The sequence below is a fragment of the Lepisosteus platostomus genome, chromosome 13 (assembly GCF_059453375.1).
Source record: "Lepisosteus platostomus isolate fLepPlt1 chromosome 13, fLepPlt1.hap1, whole genome shotgun sequence".
Taxonomy (NCBI): Eukaryota; Metazoa; Chordata; class Actinopteri; order Semionotiformes; family Lepisosteidae; genus Lepisosteus; species Lepisosteus platostomus.
The window spans coordinates 4,839,266-4,858,691 of record NC_142623.1 but is presented as its reverse complement, the minus strand read 5'-3'; the positions used below and the strand labels follow the sequence as shown (position 1 = coordinate 4,858,691).

Here is a 19,426-nt window from a genome sequence, read left to right as displayed (position 1 = left end):
GCTTGCGGACTGACAAAGCTGATTTTACTGTACAATTTAAAAAATACAGTTTTGTTCCTAATGTCAATCCTCTTGTGGTTTGCATCTGGCAGAGAAACTCCTCTATCTGAAAACCCGAAACGTTGTGCTGTTCAGGGCGGAGTTGCTCTTCATTTCGTTGGTCAGATTTCGTTGCATCAAATTAAAATCTGTAGAATTTTACTCGCTGAAAGTTTGCAATTTGGTTGACATAATTTGACTTTTATCTACTGTAAATCAGACAACAGAACACCCTAGAAAAGCCTACAAAGCCTATCACGGTGATTAATTTCAACCTCGCATGTACTAGTCGGCCGTTATTTGTAGAGCGAATCCTATGATTATTTGAATGTGTTAGCGCACAGGTGATGATATGTTTGAGATTTTTTAGATAGTTTTTTAAACACCTTGGTCGTGTCATACACAAGAAGTACTTTGCATACTTTTTTCCGCAGCTCCTTAGTCAGTTGAAGTTCGGTGTGCAGTACAATGTGGTAATGTAAGAACGTTTTCGACAATGAGGTTAACAATATAGCGCGTCGGGATGTCAAAACTGAAATATATTCTGAAATGAGTTTTGGATTTTTTTTTCCAAGAGCACAACCGGTATCGATGAAACGCTCTCTCGGTTTTCATGCGTTTAGCAAGCGGTCGATGTAGACCATCCATAGAAATCGCTTCTCCCAGTCACCTCTCCCGGACAGAAAGAAAATTCCACCCAACAGCTCGTCCACGCTCAGGACATGATATATTCTTGTGAGGTCGGTGTGGACTGTTCCTGCGCTAGACAGGATGAGGATGAGTCTTCCCTGTAAAATCTAATACTTAATCTACTATACAAGAAATCAGTATTTGCTTTATTGCTGGGCGAAACTACCCTCATGTGATAAGTAAGGATAATCGGCATTTAATATCCTGAAATGTATTTTATAATTTAAAATGATAACATTTAACTAGAACAACAAAGGCAATAATATGCTTTTCGCTTGTGTGCAATGACGACTGAGTGTTACTGTGGTACTACTGCTCCTTATTCTGAGACGTATTTTTATCATATAAAGACATTAAGCTTGTTCCACATTGATAATATGTCAGTACAGCTCCAGCACACGAGTTTCTCTTCTGCTGGCCCGGAGACACTGTTATAATCCCGTACAGAGCCCGCATCACAACTACAGAGCAGTCTGTGAGATGGTATCACACTGCAAAGCCCGCAGAACCATTCACACTAGAGACCAACAAGGGTCTGAGAGCCACTCAGATCCACACAGCGAGACAGGCTGGAGCTCTTTGTTAGTATTCTACGCATTAATCCATGTTGAACGAAGGTGAATCGTTCAATTTCAAATATGTAGTTATTTTGCTTTTCATTCGAGCACTATCATGAAGTAGGTGTGCCACTGTGTGAGAAGTTGGCAAGCGTGCCCTTGCTGTGAGCGCGAATATGGTGTGACTGTTTCTCCTCTTGATATTTTGCTAGTTGACTCATCGGTGTTTATCACATTAGCAATAAGCTAATGCAATAATTTCTCGAGCTGCTGAACCAGAGCGCTTCACATGTGACCATTGTTGCTCTGCAAATGGAATCATTTTTACACAGTAAACTGGATGTGTCGGCTTTCAATGGCAGTACAACGCACTGAAAGTATTTGCAGGCTGATAATTTCCTCTTTTGTCCCTTAAATTATGTTTAATATTTTCTCTGACGCAGCTCTGGAATTCAATGAAAGGGTCACAGAGGGTTACTAAAATTGCATTTGCTCTTTGGTGCTTTACGCCTTCCTACACCAAACTCAAGACAGAGCCCAGCTGTCACAGGAAGATGCTGTCAGATAAAGGAATAAAATAAACGAGTAGTGAAAGACAGAAGGGAATTTGGTACTGCATGGTGCAGTGTCCTGCTTTTATAATGACACTAGACCCTGAGATAGATGGTGAAATGAAGGATTGAAAATCGAGGTCGCCCAATTCTTCCCAGCGTGCTCTGAGTTGCAAGGATCAGAGAAAATCCACCCAGATATCAATGTTCTCACCGCTCGATCCGATTCAGGGCCTCAGGGGCGCTGGAGCCTATCCTGGCAAGCAATGAGCACGGAGCAGGATACACCCTGGACGGGACACCAGTCCATCTTAGGGCACACACAGACACGGACACAGTCACGCGCACCAGGGCCAACTCACCGACTAGGATGTCTTTGGTCTGTCAGAGGAAACCCACATGAACACAGGGGGAACGTGCGAACTCCACACACATAGCTCCCCAGGTCCCAGACTGAATGCAGGCTCCAGGGCTCTGAGGCAGCACCGCTAACCACTGCACCGCCATCCTGCCCTGTTGGAGGAAACGTGCGACGAAATTCATTCGAAAGAGAGAGGTGCCAGCTCTGCGTAGGGCTGCCTTCTTTTTTTCGGAAATGTGTCAATGGAGGAGTGCTGAGCTCTTCAGCCGTCTGCGGAGAGAACGTGTCTTTTCCACTGGGTCACAGTGACTCACAGAACTGCTGGGCGAGTCGGGGGTCCTCCAAGTCTCTTCCCCGCCAGAACAACCGGGGCTCTTTCTGTTACGCTTTCTACAGATTAAACACTGCTTCTTTCAACCTGTTCTTCAAAAGCGATTCCGCCAAAGGTAGGTCACTTCTTTCAACCTCTAATGCAGATTCTGTGGGTTTATTCTCCTTGGCTTTTTAAAAAATAGTTTAATATACGGTATGATGTTCATCAATCAATCATTCAAATTGTATTGATCAAGTGCACAACAACACAGCATGCAGCAGTAATTGCTGGCAATGAAATGTCTTTTCTACGAGCTCACTGAGGGAATAAAAATGAAAAAAATAAGGTTACATAATAATAGATAACAATGCAATCGAAATTGAATAACATAAACTCAGATAAGACTCAATATAAATTGAGCTGCTATGTGTCCACGGTGTATGCAATAATTATGTCCAAGAAGTGCAGTATGACTAATACAATGAAAACTGTTTGTCCACGTAGCCATTACGGGTGATTTTCTGAAGGAGCTCCAGGTTGGCTATTAAGCAGTCTTATTGCCTGGAGGTAGAAGCTTTTCCGTGATCTGCTGGACTTTGACTGACTGCTTCGGTACCGTTTACCGGACGGTAGGACAGAAATCATTATCGCTATCCTGTGCATTGAGTTACTAAACAGGACCTCTTTCTTTGGCTAAATAACTTATCGTAGCAAAGCCTTCACATAATCCATATTGATCATACAGGATGTTAATGATTAAATAAATACACGCTTGACACTGTATATGTCCAGTTGGTGAAGCTGAAATATATTGATTCTCTGAAAAATGGTGAAAGGCACAAAATAAAGAGTATTGTATAAATCCTGATCAGCTAGTGACCTCACTTAATCTCAGTTTGAGGAAATTCATGTTTTTTTTTTAGTTATTGAATAGGCTTTAATCAACTTTTGGGAGGATGAATGAGAAAATGCATTAATAATGAAAATAACTAAAAATCACAAAGCACAGAGATAGTCAAGTGTTATCTTGTAATATAAAATACAGTATTTCAAAGATACTCTCAGAAAACTGTAGTTTTAAGCACATTTCTTCTAGTCTCATACCAAAACACATGTACTGATGTGTAATATTTTCTTCTGTATTGACTATGGGAAACATAGTATAGCACACAATGATATCGATAAAGCAAACCATGAAAACAAGTCACTTGGTCTCTTTTGTCAGGGTTGGGGATAGCAAACCTGATACATTTCGGTTTTATTTAAATATGTTTGCTGTGAAAATTCTACTAAATGGACAATAAAAACACTAATTCTAGTATAAGTCGACAAAACGCACGTGGAGAGAGGAAATCAACTCATCAGAGATCCCATCGTGTATTTTCTGCTTTTCTAAACACTTGCAAGCATGCATTGATCCGTCAGCTTTGCCTGCCGCACTTACAATGAAGTTATTTCAGCCGTTAGGACGCAAGGGTCGCGGAAAATATGTACTGTACATTTGGCAGAAACAAAGGTGTTAAAAAAATACAAATGGCAGGTTGTAGGTGAGTGGAGATCACAGCCCACACAGACAGCTGGTTTGCCACAGAGCGCCTTAGACCTACCCGTGCACTGACCACTACGTGAACAGCACGAACAGCAGAGCACCCCCCACGTCAAGACCCCGCCAAGTACAGACATCAACACCTTGCTAAGAGACAAAAACCACGCTGCAGCACCGCGTCACCCTCCTGTGCCGTGGCGCTGTTTCTGAGCAGCGATGTATTTCGATTGAGGGTTACCACACGTATTGTTTTGATTTCCGCTGGACTGGGATAACAGCAGACTCTCACGAAAGAGCCCCCGCTACGTGATGATAACGCTTAACTAGGTCGGAGGGACAGTTACTCTTGCCGCTGTTCTGCTCCTAGCCTGTTGCATTGGCATTGCTTGAAGACTGGGCTGTCGGTGTTAACGCACCTCAAGGTGGCCAGCCTGCTTAGGCTTATTGGACTTCATGAACGTGGTACGTAAATCCCTTTTTTTTGGCGGGGGTAAGATACTTTCAGAATCATGGAGTTGTTTCTTTTCCGATGTTGACTTTTGGCCCTGTCAGTGACTTTTATATTACAAAAGTAAATTCATTTCTCGTTTTTCAGAATAGATTTCGGATTCCGATTCATGTTGTCGCCAGTTGAAGGCCTACCGAGATAATTAACTTTGTAATACAAGTTTAATGAAATTAACACATGGAGGCAAATAGGATAACTCACACGTATAAACATCTGTACAAGCAATTTCACGTAAAAGGGAACTAAAATGTAGCACTTTTCAATCTGTTAAAAAAGTCATGAGTGTTATTTCTGCGGTGCAGTAAATACAGATGCGTTAGGTTTTATTTTATAGAAGACTACAGAGCCCTTCGTTATGCGTTTTGTGGTAGTTTTGTCCACTACAGATCCTATACAATCTGTGATTGAGAGAGCTGTTAAACCAGGTAGTCTGTGTCCTTCCCTTTTCGGAATATCTGGATGCAGTATTAGCAGTTGCAATCTGAGGACGAAATAATGATTAATGTTAATTTATCGATTTCTCTATCCTTCCCGTAGCTCTTCAGCACTGTTAATGGCCTGTCTTGACAAGCTGTCCGCGGTAGCTCTGTTACTGTTGTCTTCTCTGACGCAACTTAGAGCTACACCTGCAGGTAATTTGGTCTGTTTCTGGCCCAGTATGTAATTCTTCACAGACTTGTTAAAAAATATGTATTTGCTTGTTTTCTGTATTTTCATACAAAACCAGACGGCCACAGCACTGTCGTTTTAACGAATGTGCCCGTATACTGTATAACGCGATCTTTGTTTATAATAAGCTACAATTTTCCTTTTTCACCACAGGCTGTTTCAGTTCTGATCATTAGTCCTGTCAGTCCTGCACTTCAAAACAGAATCTGCAGATTAAGGCTGCAGGCAAAACCGAATAAACACCTACAGAATGTGTGTTAAAACACGTTTGTGTGAAAACCCATTAATTTGCTTTCAGTATCAGAACAGAATTGTGTTGGAAAAGTAACCACGAATATACTGAACGTCTTAGCTACCATTAAAGACCAATAATTTAGGAAGGACGTACAGTATATTTGCGGTCTATTCGTTTTTCTGTCTAGAAACGCATGTTCTGGTCTTGCGTTAGAAGATATGTATTTCTGTTTCCATCCTTGTTAGCCTTTTTGTCTTTTCAGAAGTTTATTGCAGTGTGCAGCCTGTTTAGAAAGCAAACTAATTTATACTCGCACTTATGAAGACTTCTGACAACGGGGGCTGTGCGTGTAATGTTTCCGCTTGTGCCCGGCTATTTACGGTCATTGTACTGCACAACCCCCGTGGAAAAAAAGTACAACAACCCGGTTAAAAAAAGGCTTTGGGGAAAAAACACAACAGACATTGAAAATGTACGCTTGCCAGTAAATCATGGGTTTTCATTGGACATTCGTGTTTTTTTTCTTTATGTATTCCTAATACGTTTCACACAATACTTTTCAAAATCTTTTTGATTTCAATAGATTTAAATAGATTTCAATTCATATCAGAACAAAAGTTGGAATTATTGAACAATATGCTATCATCCTTTCGGATAAACGTTTTGAATTGCATGTGATCTAAATTAATAATTAATTAGGGTACGCGATAAAATCACCAAAGCTATACTGTTGTTTCTCTGTATGCCAATAATTACTCTAGAGTGAAGTGTTTGGAGGTCCTTTGAACAGCTTCAATTAAAATACTTGTCTATTTCGATTAATCCTAAAACTCCACACTTTTCTTTTCAGGGATATTTTTAAGATTTCTTCATTGCAATGTTTTTTTTTTTGTCGATTTTTGTAAACAGCCAAATATCTTATTTTAGAAAGAAAAGCACCGTGTTTGTATACCCACCTCAGTTTTAACAGATGTGCTGGTCATACGCACTATGCACATTCTTCTGTTTTACAACTGAAATACAATTCAGTTTAAAATACCCTTTTCTTTATGTGAGTGTTTTATTTTCCACAGTAAGACGGGTGTACGCCTGGGTAGGGGACAGTGTCTTACTGCCCTGTGTGGATCGAGGGATGAAAAAGCTGGAGACCTATAGCTGGTATTACAAGAAGACTTCAGGTCCAGGGGGCATTCTGCTGGTCAGTGTCGAGAGATCCGGGACGCCTCGCTACACGCAATCGCGTCATTGGGTCAGGAAGAAGATTCAACTCAACAACCTTTCCCTGCTCATCCAGGACCTGAGGGAAGCGGACGGGGGGGTTTATTCCTGCACAGGAGGGGTAGTCACTTCGCTAACTGTCTTTAAGGGTGAGTCTCCCGTTAAAGATTCAATAATGTACAAATCTGTATTGAATTGATTGTTGGGAGATGGTGATTTGCCAATGTGCTTCGCGTGTAGCCTTGATCGGTCATTCTGAAACATATTTTATCGCGTGTTGGGATTAAGTTAATTTCACAGCGATGATCATATGCAACCTTTCGCGTACAGTATGCGCAAGTATTACCGTGTCACTATAGCTCCAGCGCATGAGGTTCCCGGACAATGTCGTCCCGGACAAGCTGTTACTGTCCCGTGCTGAGCCCGTATCACGACTGTACGACAGTCTGTGAGATGGTATCGTGCTGTTGAGCCGCACAAAACGCTTCTCGCTAGAGAGAAGGCGGTAAGAGAACCACTTTGATCCACGCAGCGAGGGAGACTGGAGCTGCTGAGCAGCTCGTCTCTGATCATCACGTACTGTATACACCTGTGATTTCTGTACGACAGAGTCGGGCTGCAGCACAGTTAAAAACGTGTCTATGCGACTTTTGAGACGTATCTATGAGGATGGGTTTGGTCCAATACGCCTTTACGGTGTATCTACTAAAATCCTTGTATCGCCACAATATAATTGTGCCTTCAGTGTCTGAAATGCAGAGCAGTTGGCTTGTGTCCAGATTTCAAGACTGTTATATTATTCTTCTGCAAAACATTATGGTTTATTTAAAGATTGTCTGCAAGTCACAGCACAACTCACAACAGCTCTGCTTCTTTCTTCACAGTTACGGTGAATGTAGCCCATCAGTCCTTCTTCATCTTTGTGGCAGTCAGGCTAACTTCATGACTGGTGTTATGCCTGTAAAAACACACAGGGACAGTAGCTTCAGTTTCCACCAAGGCTGCTTTCAGTGTGATTTCAGCAGGGATTTTGACAGATTTAATATGAAAAAAAAAAAGGTTGTTGTCTTGTATTCTACATCCTGGCTTCTCTGTCTTTCAGACCTGCCTCCAGTCAGAAAGAAGCTGTATGTTGCTGCAGGCGACTCTATTGCAGAACCTTGCTCTGGAGTTCCGAAAACAGGTGGACGCACATCACCAGTGCAGTGGTCTTTCCAGGGTATTGGAGACCAGAACCCCCTGTTCCTCAACAGTTATTCCCCTTCTGGGGGGACAGACCTGAACCCAGAAAGGCTCACCCTGCTGCCCAACGCCTCCGTTCTGATCCGGGACATCCTGAGAACACATGCTGGGGACTACACTTGCTGGATAGATGACCAGAACGGCCACAGAAAGAGACTTGTCACTCTCACTGTGTGCGTGTTGACAGGTAACAGTCTAGGTGTAGGTATAATCGCTCATTAAATGGACATGATGCCAGCAGCCCTGTCACCCTGCAACTCACCCCTGGCAGCCCATTAAAGCTCAGCAGGTGTGAAGTCAGTACCTGGATGAGAGAGCTCCTGGGAAAATTATAATTATTATAATAATAATATTATGGTGGAGGGGAGTCCCCATTACCTGTAAAGCACTTTGAGTGGATTGTCCAGAAAAGCGCTTTATAAGTGTAAGCAATTATTATTATTATTATTATTATTATTATTATTATTATTATTATTATTATTATTATAATAAGGTGTGTTTATTTCATTGTATGGCACTCACAGAACCAGTAATATGATTATCACTTTAAATGGTTTATTGAAGTCAAACGTCAAGGAGTGTGCCCCATATATTCATAATTGTGATATTTTATTTTTTTACCTTTTATGACTGCTTCTTTTTCTCTCCCAACCCTGTCCCAACCTGCAAATCGGCCTCGGTCGATGTAACAAACCTTAGAGAACATGTAGAATCTAAAATACCTCATAAAGTGAAAGTCAACTGCAATAGACAGAGTGAGGGGCTTTGTATGGAGGGCTGTCACATGCTCTGTCATCCCATTGCAGTGACAGCAGACAAGGCCAGTGCAGCCCACAGCTCTCGCGCTGTCCTGAACTGCACGCTGCTGTGTGAGAGCAGTGAGGGGAGGAATGAGACCGTCCTTCTCTGGACCCACGGGAACGGGACAGATCTTGGGCCCAGTGTGGTGAACACCATCACGACCACTTCCACTGGGGTCACAGCAACACTGGAGATTCCTTCTCCACACAACACGAGTCTGAGGTGTAGTGTGAGAGTGAGAGGAGAAGACAGAGTGAGCGTGGAGCACTTCATACATGGACATGGGGTCAATAACACGGGACAGCAGCACACAGGTGAGAGCTTGGCAGTGAGAAATAACAGGGCAAACCAGTGTGAGTTAGGTTCTGATAGCACATAGTGGCATTGAAAGTCTTTAAACTGTTCTATTGCGTCATGTATCTAGTTTTTCAGAGCAAATTACACAGACCATAGTTCAGCAAAATAATGACACAGTTAAAAAATAATAACACTAGGAGTTAACCTGACATTTAGTCACATACTAAACAGTTTTTGTCCACATCACTTGTGGATAATGCAGATTATTTCTCATTTATGCATGAAATTAAAGTGCCAGATTCGAGTATTTGTGGCATGGTTAGCGTTTCTGCCTCACAGCACTGGGGCCCTGGGCTCAGTTCCTGGGTAGAATCTCCTCGAGGGTTTCCTCTAGGTATCCAATCCAATGGATGGATTGCAGGGTCCTTTCAGTCTCTGTACATGTATAGCTGGCGAGATCACCCTGCCAGCTTTGTAGACTAAATGCAATTCAGTATTTGAGTAGAAGAGGGAGTTTCACATGAAGCCCTTAAGTAGCCCTTAAATAGCAATCTAATTTGAGTGGTCTTGTTTCATAAGATATGAATATATAGACTGCATGCTCTTGAAAGACAATATTCCCTCGAGATGTATTCAGTCTAAGATGCATAGACTGTATATGGCTGCTTCATTGGTGAAAGTTATCACTGTCGTACTGATGATCCTTAATATGGGCAAAACAGCTGTGTGTGGCTGATATCTGTGAATTTACATACACAAGCGGTATTAAAAGTTCAGATTGTTCCGCCCCCTACTGTCATGATACCGCGAGAATTCATTAATATTCATTCCCATGATTCACAGCTAGGAGCTACCAAACAGGCGAGATGGGACAAGTGACATCTGATTTCTGGACACTTCTTTTTAAGTTCTTATGAATGCAAACTGAATGCAATTATATTGACTGAAGACAAACTATTCAGTCAATATAATTCTGAAATGTGTTCCTTGTTAGATATGTGTTGTTCAATTTGTAGTGTTTTTACAACGAGGGTTAATTTCTTTGGCCTGACTAGGTATCTCCGATGCAAGCAGTGGATCTGTACTGTTGTGGACACTGACAGTTTGTTCATCTGTCTTCATGTCTGTTCTCCTCCTGGTATTTCTGTGCAGAAGAAATGCACCTATAGGTAAGACTAAATTTAATACCTTTATGTATAATTCCTGCTTATTGTTTGCTTGGTTTGGGAGAAGAAAGATATTCACTTATTCCACAATTGTTTCTCGGATGTGTTTGTTTTTATGAATATAATTGTATTAAAATGAATTAACATGACATGAAGCAGGTTTGCCCCACATTTCAGATTCAAGTGTAGATAAATTCAGTTCATTCTCTTATAGGTTGTGTCTCTGTTGTTATCAAATTCTTTCTATTAGATACATTTTCTGAATAAATAAATTCAAAACAATAAAAATGAATATTAGTCATGTAAGTTATTGAAGATTACATGTGAACAGTGGGCATTATCAGATCAAGCCACTTGCAATTTTCTGCACCAGACAAACATAATTTCACAATAAGAACAGTCTTCATCCCTCATTCAACAGTTTTTCCAGAGGATGAGATTAAAAATATAGATTGAAAAGATATATACAGTAAAAACCTTCAGTAACAAAGAAAAGTAGTCAGTAATCAATAAAAGTTGTTTTCATTAGAAAAAATGACAAAAACGTCCAAAGTAAACACAGTTTCTGTCATGCAAACTGGGGGAATTTCTTTTAATATGTTATTTGAGGACTCTCTGTTTTTTTTCTTCTTCAGGAAACAGTTCCTCTGTGGCACACAGCTGTGGATCTTCAGGGAGATTCACACCAGAGGTACTGTGTACTCTGTCACAGTTCGCTGTTTTTGCTCCTCTGGGTCTTTCAGTATTGCAGCAATTACAGGGAGACATGTTAGCATTTCTTTCAAAGTTAAAAACGACCTACTGGGACATGTATTAATGTCAAGATTAGTGGTTGTACAAATATGAGTTTATGTATTTACTGTTTTTAAAATGTTAATTTTTCAGGTATGTTCTGAATAGTTCTGATTTAAATCAACTAAGTAGTAGATCTCAGGTGCTTGTTTCTTAAATGCTGGTTTCTGTTCTCACCTAAATATCCGTATCTGTAGTCCAGTATTATGTTTAACCGACCCTATACCTTAGGTGCACTATACATACATTTTACAGCCATTTTTATTTCTATAAAATACAGTTGCCATCACTTCTTCCCTTTTTCTGCCTTTCCTTCTCCTTTTCAATTGCCAGCGGCAGTGTATTAGTATGTACTGTCTCTTTATCTCCCAGGCTGGAGAGGTAGAATCTGAAGCTCATTATGCTGCTGTTGAAATCAGAAAACCAGAGTCCAGCCTGACCAGGACCAGGGCAGTAGAGGAATGTGTGTACAGCACTCTTCAGTTCCACTCTCCATGTCCTGCAGAAGGATGGGAAAGTGGACAATAACCTGTTCCAGTATGGCAAATATATATACTGTATATATCATTGTATCTGTAAAGATTTTCTTGTTATTGTAAATTTGTAAAGTCTTTTTAACCCAGTAGGGAATACAATATGTAGGGGAAATTCAGAACCTGGTCCAGTCTGACAAATGTAATTGTACCTATAAAGATTTTCTTTATATTGTTCATTTGTAAAGTGTTTTTTTGTAATACATTAAGAAAAAAATAAAATACACATTTTAAATGTCTGTTTCCTTGGGTCAAATGTCCCCACTACAGTCTCTTATTATTCCCAGTTTTGTCTGGTTTCTTTGAAGTTTTCTCCACCTGCAGGTTCATAACAGGCCTAATTAACAGAACTCAGAGTTCTGGGTTTGAAACAGGATAGGTGGGATTTGGACTGCATTGAAGGACTGAGGACATGATTATTAAAAAGAATTGGTAATTAACAGGGAGGAATAATTGCAGATATTATGTATAGGGAAGGAAATGCAGTACCAGACTGTATTATTAGAAAACTAACCTATTTTTATAAACTACGCAGGCCACTTTATTTAGACTGACTACCTACTGGATCTGTCTTTTCCCCACATCAGAGATGTCAAGGAAGTTGGATCACGTGACATGATTTCCACAGCATTTCAAACACAAATAGTTCAATTTTGCCTTGAGCAATAAGAGCTATTCAATTCAATTTTTTTTCAGTTCATGATGCTTTATTGGCATGACCAATGAATAAATCAGTGTTGTCAAAGCATATACAATTAACATAAAATCTACTGACATTTACAATACAGACACATCATAAGACATTTACATATAAACATATGGAGCATTATCGAGAGACAAACTCACTGTTCCTCAGGCTGTGACAGGATATCACACACTGAGCTGCCAGTTCAACTGAGTTCTCTCCCAGTAGGATTGGGAGTTGTTGTCATTCTGGCAGGTATGGAAATTCTGGGATTAGATTGTTAAATTTGGGGAAGAATGTTTGTTTAATCCCAGAATATTTGCCGCAGTGCAGTAGGAAGTGCATCTGTCTCTATTTCTCCCCGCTGGCAGTGGGAGCACAGCCTGTCTTCTCTGGGCAGCCAGGTCTGCCTGTGTCGCCCAGTTTCTATGGCCAGGCTGTGGTCACTGAGCCTGTACTTCATCAGGGTCTGTTTCTGTTTGCTGTTTCTTATCTTGGTCAAATATTTGGCTAGTCAGTGTGTTTTGTCTATTAAGGGTTCTGTGGCATTCCAGTTTATGTTGTGTTTGTGTGTGTGTGTCGGTCCCAGTGTGTGAGATATTGCAGTGCTGTCCTGAGGCTGGCTGGTGTCGGTGTGGCTTGGGCCAGCGAGCCTCAGGACCAGCTGGCTCAGAGGGCTTTTTGGTGGGCTCAGCTCTTGGCTCAGCAGGGCCTTGTGGTGGTAGTAGTTTTGGTTGCTGCTTTTTAGATGTAACCAATACTTTATTACTCTCTTCTGTATCTGTATGTTTATTAGTAATGGGTATTGCCCTAATTCGGCCCTGAATGTGCTGTTAGGAGTTTTTCTGTGCACATGGAGGATATTTTATTTATATTTATTTTTCGCATTTTCAGGATACTGCAAAATACCTTCCTCAGATTACTGTTCACACAGATGCCCCGGTAGTTGTTGGGATCGGGTCTGTCTCCACTCTTATAGACGGGCTGATCAGTCCTTGATTCGAGGTCTCAGGAAAACATCCGGCTTTCATGATGAGGTTGAAAAGTTTGAGCAGGGCTTTTTGCAACTTCAAGCTGCTGTATCTCAGCATCTCGTTGTTGACTCCATCTTGGTCATAGGCTTTGCGTGGTCTGAGGGGCCTGGAGTTTTATTCAGTAGCTCCTGCTCAGTGATTGGAGAGTCAAAGGAGTTTTTGTTGTCTTTAGTAGCCAATTCCAAAATATTGAGTTTTTCATAAATAATGCTTTGGATCTAATTTATTTGTATTTGGGAGCATTTGGTACAGATCTTCAAAGTATGTTTGCCTGTCCAATTCTTCAGGTTTTGATTTATTTCAAGTGTTCCACTTCTCCCAGAAGCAGTTTTGATTTAGTGACTTCTCAATTTCTGTGAGTTGTTTGTTTATGTATGTTTCTTTACTTTTTCAGTGTGTGTTTGTAATGTTTTATCATTTTGCAGTGGCTGAGGCACAGATCTGTGTTGCGTAGTTGTCTGTGTTTTTGATTTGAGAGTTGTCATAGTGCTTTTCTGATGTTTTTGCACTCTGTATCAAACCAATTTTCTTTTTCTTTTGTTTTTTGGTAGTTTTTTAAACATTTTTTAGCTTAAAATAACCTTATCTTTTGTTGGTTTGATACGGAGTGTTTAGGAATGTGTCCAATAGTGTCTGAATTTCTCCAGCGCCCAGTGCAGTTTGATATCTGTCCGGGCTGCTTGCGTCCCGTCTGTGCGCCTGGTTGCGGTCGTAAAGCTGGCTGGGCTATGTCAATGTAGCTCTGTTTACGTGTGCTATTCTCTCAGGGTGGACAGGCTCCTCTAGGAAACCAGCTCTGGTCTCATAAATAAACGCATCATCTGCCCGTCCACGATAAATGCAAAATCCCTTGTAAAAATTATTTTCGGATTACCGAGTTCAATGCAACATTTTGGTCGCTGGTAAAAAAAAAATACAACGTTTAACAAAGCATTAACCCTTATTAATTTGAATTTGAATGATAAGACACATTTGCCTTTTGCCATGAAGTAACATATTGGTCTGAAATAATATGAATCATTCTTACAGGGTTCGGTGATTCACTGTAATGCTGCTGCACTAAGGTGCTGCCGTAAGCACTCAGGAAGGGAGGGGAAGAGATCCTGCCGTACAATTCGCTGTCCGCATGCGTGTTGCAAAAGCGGTGAATTTGAGTGGCTGGCGGGTAGGTCAAAACTTTCAGCAAACCCTTCTTCCCCACGGTTTTATTCTACTTTCAGGAAACGTAATCGGAAATAATTCAATTTCCGATCTACAGGGTCCTTTGCGGTCTCGAAAGCGGCTGCTGAGCTTGGATTTTCAATCCCGGGGCTGGCGCTTGTAGCGTGGGCCGCTCGGAGCCGCGAGCTGGGGTGGTTGCAGCAGCCGGCCGTGCGTGCTGTGTGTCTGGGCGCCGGAAAACGGGGGTTTCGGCCATCGTGCGAGAGGTTAGTTTACTTGTCTTCGGTTAGTGATTTCATGTTTAATGTTGGGATACTGAATTGCCTCGACCACTAACACCCCTATTACTTTTACATTGGAGAATTACACTGGAAAAGAGCCCAAATGGAAAACTCTTTAATTGTGTGTTAGGTTATTCACCGCCGAAATCAATTTTATATGTCCGTGCACCCCGCGTAAAATAGTCATGCCTATATTTTGTGGGTTTCGTCACTTCGCTGTCATGCGTGTAGTTATGTTAGGTGATTCAGCCCTGCTAGTATTTGGCTCACAAAACTTACAGATATTGAGGGCCATCTGTAACAGATGTCTGTGGTGTGTCTTTGTGTTGCAGCTGAGCGACAATGGAGGCGCCCCCAGTCACCGTGATGCCCGTTACGGGCGGCACAATTAACATGATGGAGTACCTGCTGCAAGGTGAGACTTGGAATTATGTGGGTTTTCATGTAGACTCTGAAATATGTTTTTATCTGTGTAGTCTAGTGAGTTTGTGTTCTTTCTGCTCTTCTACAGCATTGAAGCCTCATGTTAAATTGTTCCATTGTCTTGTACCGTAAATTCCTACAAAACTACGATTTAGCTGGTATTTGTACAACCAAGTGGACTCTTAAAAGCCTGAAGGTAGCAAAAATACTCAAGGATTAATAGGAACAAACACTTGGCTTTGAAAGAGCCAAGGTGTGGAGGCACTGTTGCAGCAACCCATGTCACAGGATTCTCCAGTCCTGGTCATGAAGAGTTGACTCATTTGCACAGTGATTCAGCTTTCCTTTACTATTCTGAGACAGTTATATCCTTAATTGCTCCCGATGCACATGTTCTTTAGCCATTGATTGAAGACAGCAATCAAGCTTGAAGGACTGGGACTCTCTCACGTCTGGGGTTAGAGACCACTGCTGTGGTGCCTTGTCATCAATCAATCAATCAATCAAGGTTTATATATCAATGCATGAATAGAACAGCATACAGCAGTGTTTTCGGCAATGAAATGCTTTATCCGTGAGCTGGTTAAGTAGAGAGAACAAGCTGTGGTTAGGGTGACGTCTTGAGGCATCTAACAGAGTAGATATCCTCGATGTTCGGTAGCGCGCAGCCGGTACTGTTTTGAGGCAATTTCACCGCCCTCTGGAGCACCTTGTGCTCTCGGGTGGAGCAGTTACCACACCAGGCAGTGCTGCAGCCAGATAGGATGCTTTCAGTGGTGCACCTGTAGGAGCTGGAAAAGATGTGTGATGGCATGCCGAAAGGGAAGTGTGTCGAGCAGTGGCGATGGCATCCTCAGTTGATCTGTTCTGGCTATATGCACATTGCAGTGGGTCCAAGGTGTCGGGCAGTAAAGAGGTGATGTGTGCTTTGATCAGCCGCTCGAAGCATTTCATGATGATAGATGTGAGTACAACGGGGCGGTGAGTATTCAGACAGCTAACTTGTTTTTCCTGGGGATTGGAACAATGGTGGTTTTCTTGAAGCAAGAGGGGACTGTGCATTGAGCGAGGGAGAGATGAAATAAATGCACGTTGCCTTGTACAGTGAATGTGCCGTGCCTTCCCCAGGCAGCGTGCTCGACCACTCTCTGGACAGCTTGCTGCACCGGCTGAGGGGTCTGTGTGACAACATGGAGCCCGAGAGCTTTGCGGACCACGAGATGGTTTACCTCCTGAAGGGCCAGCAGGGCAACCCCTTCCTGCTGCGGGCGCGGCGCTCCCTGGACCGACCGGTGTCCCCCTGGCACCTGCGCTACCTGGGCCAGCCGGAGGTGGGCGACAAGAGCCGGCACGCTCTGGTGCGCAACTGCGTGGACGTGGCTGCCTCTCAGAGCCTGCCCGACTTCCTCAATGAGATGGGCTTCCGCATGGACCACGAGTTCGTGGCCAAGGGCCACATGTTCCGCAAGGGCGCGCTGAAGGTGGTGGTCTGCAAACTCTTCCGCATGCTGGTGCCAGGCAACACGGAGAGCATCGAGGCCCTGTCCCTGTCCTACCTGGTGGAGCTGAGCGTGCTGGCTCCGGCCGGCCAGGACACGGTCTCCGAGGACATGAGGAGCTTCGCCGAGCAGCTCAAGCCCCTGGTGCACCTGGAGAAGATTGACCCCAAGAGACACATGTAGAGCCCAGGCCAGGCAAGAGGAGGCCCAGCAGGGTGTTCTGGTTTCAGCCTGCTGCCGGGCGAGAGTTCAGCTTGCTGGTCGCGTTGGCTGACAGTCTGTGGTTTTCATCTACAGGCTGTAGGTCAGAAGATATGAACCTCTGAAACCTTACCATTTGAGAGCAGGCTTTGCTCATTTAGCGGTATTGATGCAACAACCTCATCCATCCGCTTGTTGAAAGATTCAAGGATGTTGCCAGTATTGCTGGGTAGTTTGTTCCAGACGCTTACAACTTTTCTGATGTTCTAAAAGAATGAGGACCCAATTTTCAATCTTAAATGCATTTCTTATTGTCTACTAGTGTTCTCAGGTCCTTCTTGCATGTTGAGCCCTGAAGCTGCTCACTGGGTTCACTGTTGTCAGTACCTTTCAAGATTGTGAATACTTGTATCAAGTACCCTGGTACTGCCCTCTATTCAGAACTAAAGACGTTCAAGCTGCTTACAAATGTTTGCAATAGAGATTGTACAGCGGCTGGTGGTGTTATGTTTGAAACAAGCTTTATCACTGGAAAAACTCCCAGGTTTTACATTACAAACATGTCTCTGGTTTTACATTACTAGCATTGAATATATATGGGAAGAAAAAACAAATGTCTTGAATAAAATGTTTTGTGTGAGTTTTCTGCGAAATGATTTCTATTCTTAACTAATTCAGTACTGTACCGCTGTAGTTGGACTTAGTGCATTTCCATCTAGCACCTGTTGGTCATGGAAAATGACTGGAGTTGCTGTCTTTTTTTAAAGAAAAAAGTGGTTCCTAGTTTTAAACTCTCTATTTAATACATTCTAAAGCCCTGTTCAGCTAACAATCTATGCCAATGCAGGCATTTCATTAACAGCTATGAGTTATTTCAGACTAGTTAGTATGTAGAAAGCTTGATGTTGCAAACTGTTAAAAGCTTTAGGATTGCAAATGCTGATTATTGATAGCTTAAGTTATATCATACTTGTCCCCTAATGTTAGTTGTAAACCCTAGTTAAATAGGAATTAGGAATCTTGTGTTCAACTGTTAACTGGTTTAATCATATCTGTTATCTGTAGGGGTGTAACCCCGGTGTCCTGGCCAAATTTCCAATTGGCCCTTACTAATCATGGCCTCCTAATAATCCCCCTCTATGAATTGGCTACATTACTCTGCTCTCCTCCCCACTGATAGCTGATGTGTGGTGAGCGTTCTGGCGCACTATGGCTGCCGTCGCATCATCCAGGTGGATGCTGCACATTGGTGGTGGTGGAGGGGAGTCCCCATTACCTGTAAAGCGCTTTGAGTGGAGTGTCCAGAAAAGCACTATATAAGTGTAAGCAATTATTATTATTATTATTATTATTATCAATTATGAAATATGAGTTACTTGCTAGAAATCAGATCTTTGATTTGATTGATTTGAGCTGTCTAAACGTCACTTTCCTTCTGTTGGAAAAGCTCATATTGATGTCTTTGTTACTTAAAGTCTTTCTTTAAAGTTGTTTAAATACATAAATGCCCAAATCTATTCCTCTACTTATCTGTTGAACCAAATTGAACAAAAACTGGAAGAGTACAGGGCAGGGCCTTCTCCAAATTGATACAGTGCACCGCTTGAGTGCAGTTTTCAAATCTGAATTTTCCATTTTTGCCCAGTAGGTGTCTCTGTTGCTCTTTGCTCTCTTAGTTGCCTGTAAGCACAGAAACAGCACCTCGAAGACCTTCCCTGCCTATGTGTGCTCAGGTTGCTATGGAAATAATTAGTAGAGAGATCTGCATGGCTCTTTTTCTCTCTCTCTAATTACCTTCCTGAATTGCGTAGAGATAAACCTTTGGAAGCTTCCTTTTTCATTAACAATAAGCAGAGATGTTATTTCATGCTTTTTGTTCTTTTTCTTTTAACCCTTAAAACTCACTCAAGGTAGCAGAACTTTAAAACAAACACGGGCTGCAGTTTCCGCAACTTCACTGAGAAAAATAGTATTCTGATCGTTTTCCATATAAGAGAATAACTGTGTGGCAGTGGTTTCACAACCACCTAGTTCAGGGGACAAGCAATATAGCGAGAAAACACCTGAAAACTGGAACCCGAGCTCATTCAAGCCAACAGCCAGGGGGTGCTGACTGCCGTTGCCATGATATTGCCTGCTCGACTGCAAGTCACAGCCTCATCTTGTTTCCTATACATCGCAGAAAATCCTGACATTCTTGCTTTCCCCATTTCTTTGTTGACTGGTTTTCATTAGTGGTTGATTATAACCGCCTCTAATGAGATTGGCTGAGGTCAATTATGATGAAGTCTCGCAGGCATAAATCTGCGTTGCATTGGCTTTGGTGCACAGTAGTTCTAAAGCAGGAGTCTCAAACCCGGTGTGTTTTATAGGTAACTGTAAAAAGTGAATCTTTTTAGTAATCAATTGTAAAAAAAAAAGCCATAAGAATATCATTTGGATCCTTCAAGTTATTTATTCGTTTATTGTTAATTAATTTATTAATTTCATGTTAAATGTTTTATTGATGACTCAAGTTGGAACAAAAAGCAGAAGACAATAGGCCCTCCAGTTTGCGTTTAAGATTCTGTTCTACAGGCTTCACATCACTGCACAGCTCATAATTTGTTTCCCCACCACCACCG

General features: G+C 42.0%; 2 protein-coding genes across 6 annotated transcripts; both read left to right on the top strand.

Annotated features, from left to right (window-relative positions):
* The first annotated feature begins 160 nt into the window (after positions 1–160).
* On the top strand, positions 161–14,361 carry LOC148649698 (contactin-6-like). 5 transcript variants are annotated; one of them, XM_088602734.1, is made up of 10 exons: positions 161–2,644; positions 3,016–4,519; positions 5,103–5,197; positions 6,543–6,836; positions 7,790–8,116; positions 8,736–9,044; positions 10,083–10,196; positions 10,829–10,884; positions 11,358–11,522; positions 14,267–14,361. In XM_088602734.1, the coding sequence occupies exons 3-9, from the start codon at positions 5,119–5,121 to the stop codon at positions 11,511–11,513; spliced, it is 1,335 nt and encodes a 444-aa protein (XP_088458860.1). In that variant the 5' UTR covers positions 161–2,644; positions 3,016–4,519; positions 5,103–5,118; the 3' UTR covers positions 11,514–11,522; positions 14,267–14,361. The 5 variants fall into 5 exon arrangements, with proteins under 5 accessions (XP_088458860.1, XP_088458858.1, XP_088458861.1 ...); XM_088602732.1 differs by having other exon boundaries at positions 161–4,519; XM_088602735.1 differs by lacking the exon at positions 5,103–5,197 and having other exon boundaries at positions 161–4,519.
* An 11-nt stretch (positions 14,362–14,372) lies between these two features.
* Positions 14,373–17,442, top strand: med18 (mediator of RNA polymerase II transcription, subunit 18 homolog (yeast)). The gene is made up of 3 exons (XM_088602738.1): positions 14,373–14,664; positions 15,012–15,094; positions 16,231–17,442. The coding sequence occupies exons 2-3, from the start codon at positions 15,022–15,024 to the stop codon at positions 16,782–16,784; spliced, it is 627 nt and encodes a 208-aa protein (XP_088458864.1). The 5' UTR covers positions 14,373–14,664; positions 15,012–15,021; the 3' UTR covers positions 16,785–17,442.
* The last annotated feature ends 1,984 nt before the right edge of the window (positions 17,443–19,426 follow it).

Excerpts from the sequence above, each read along its gene's own strand:
- LOC148649698 (XM_088602730.1), top strand. The coding sequence starts at position 5,068 with ATGTTAATTTATCGATTTCTCTATCCTTCCCGTAGCTCTTCAGCACTG. Across the intron at positions 9,045-10,082 it reads CACGGGACAGCAGCACACAG|GTATCTCCGATGCAAGCAGT; the intron begins GTGAGAGCTTGG and ends TGGCCTGACTAG. Across the intron at positions 10,197-10,828 it reads CAGAAGAAATGCACCTATAG|GAAACAGTTCCTCTGTGGCA; the intron begins GTAAGACTAAAT and ends TTTCTTCTTCAG.
- med18 (XM_088602738.1), top strand. The coding sequence starts at position 15,022 with ATGGAGGCGCCCCCAGTCACCGTGATGCCCGTTACGGGCGGCACAATT. Across the intron at positions 15,095-16,230 it reads GATGGAGTACCTGCTGCAAG|GCAGCGTGCTCGACCACTCT; the intron begins GTGAGACTTGGA and ends TGCCTTCCCCAG.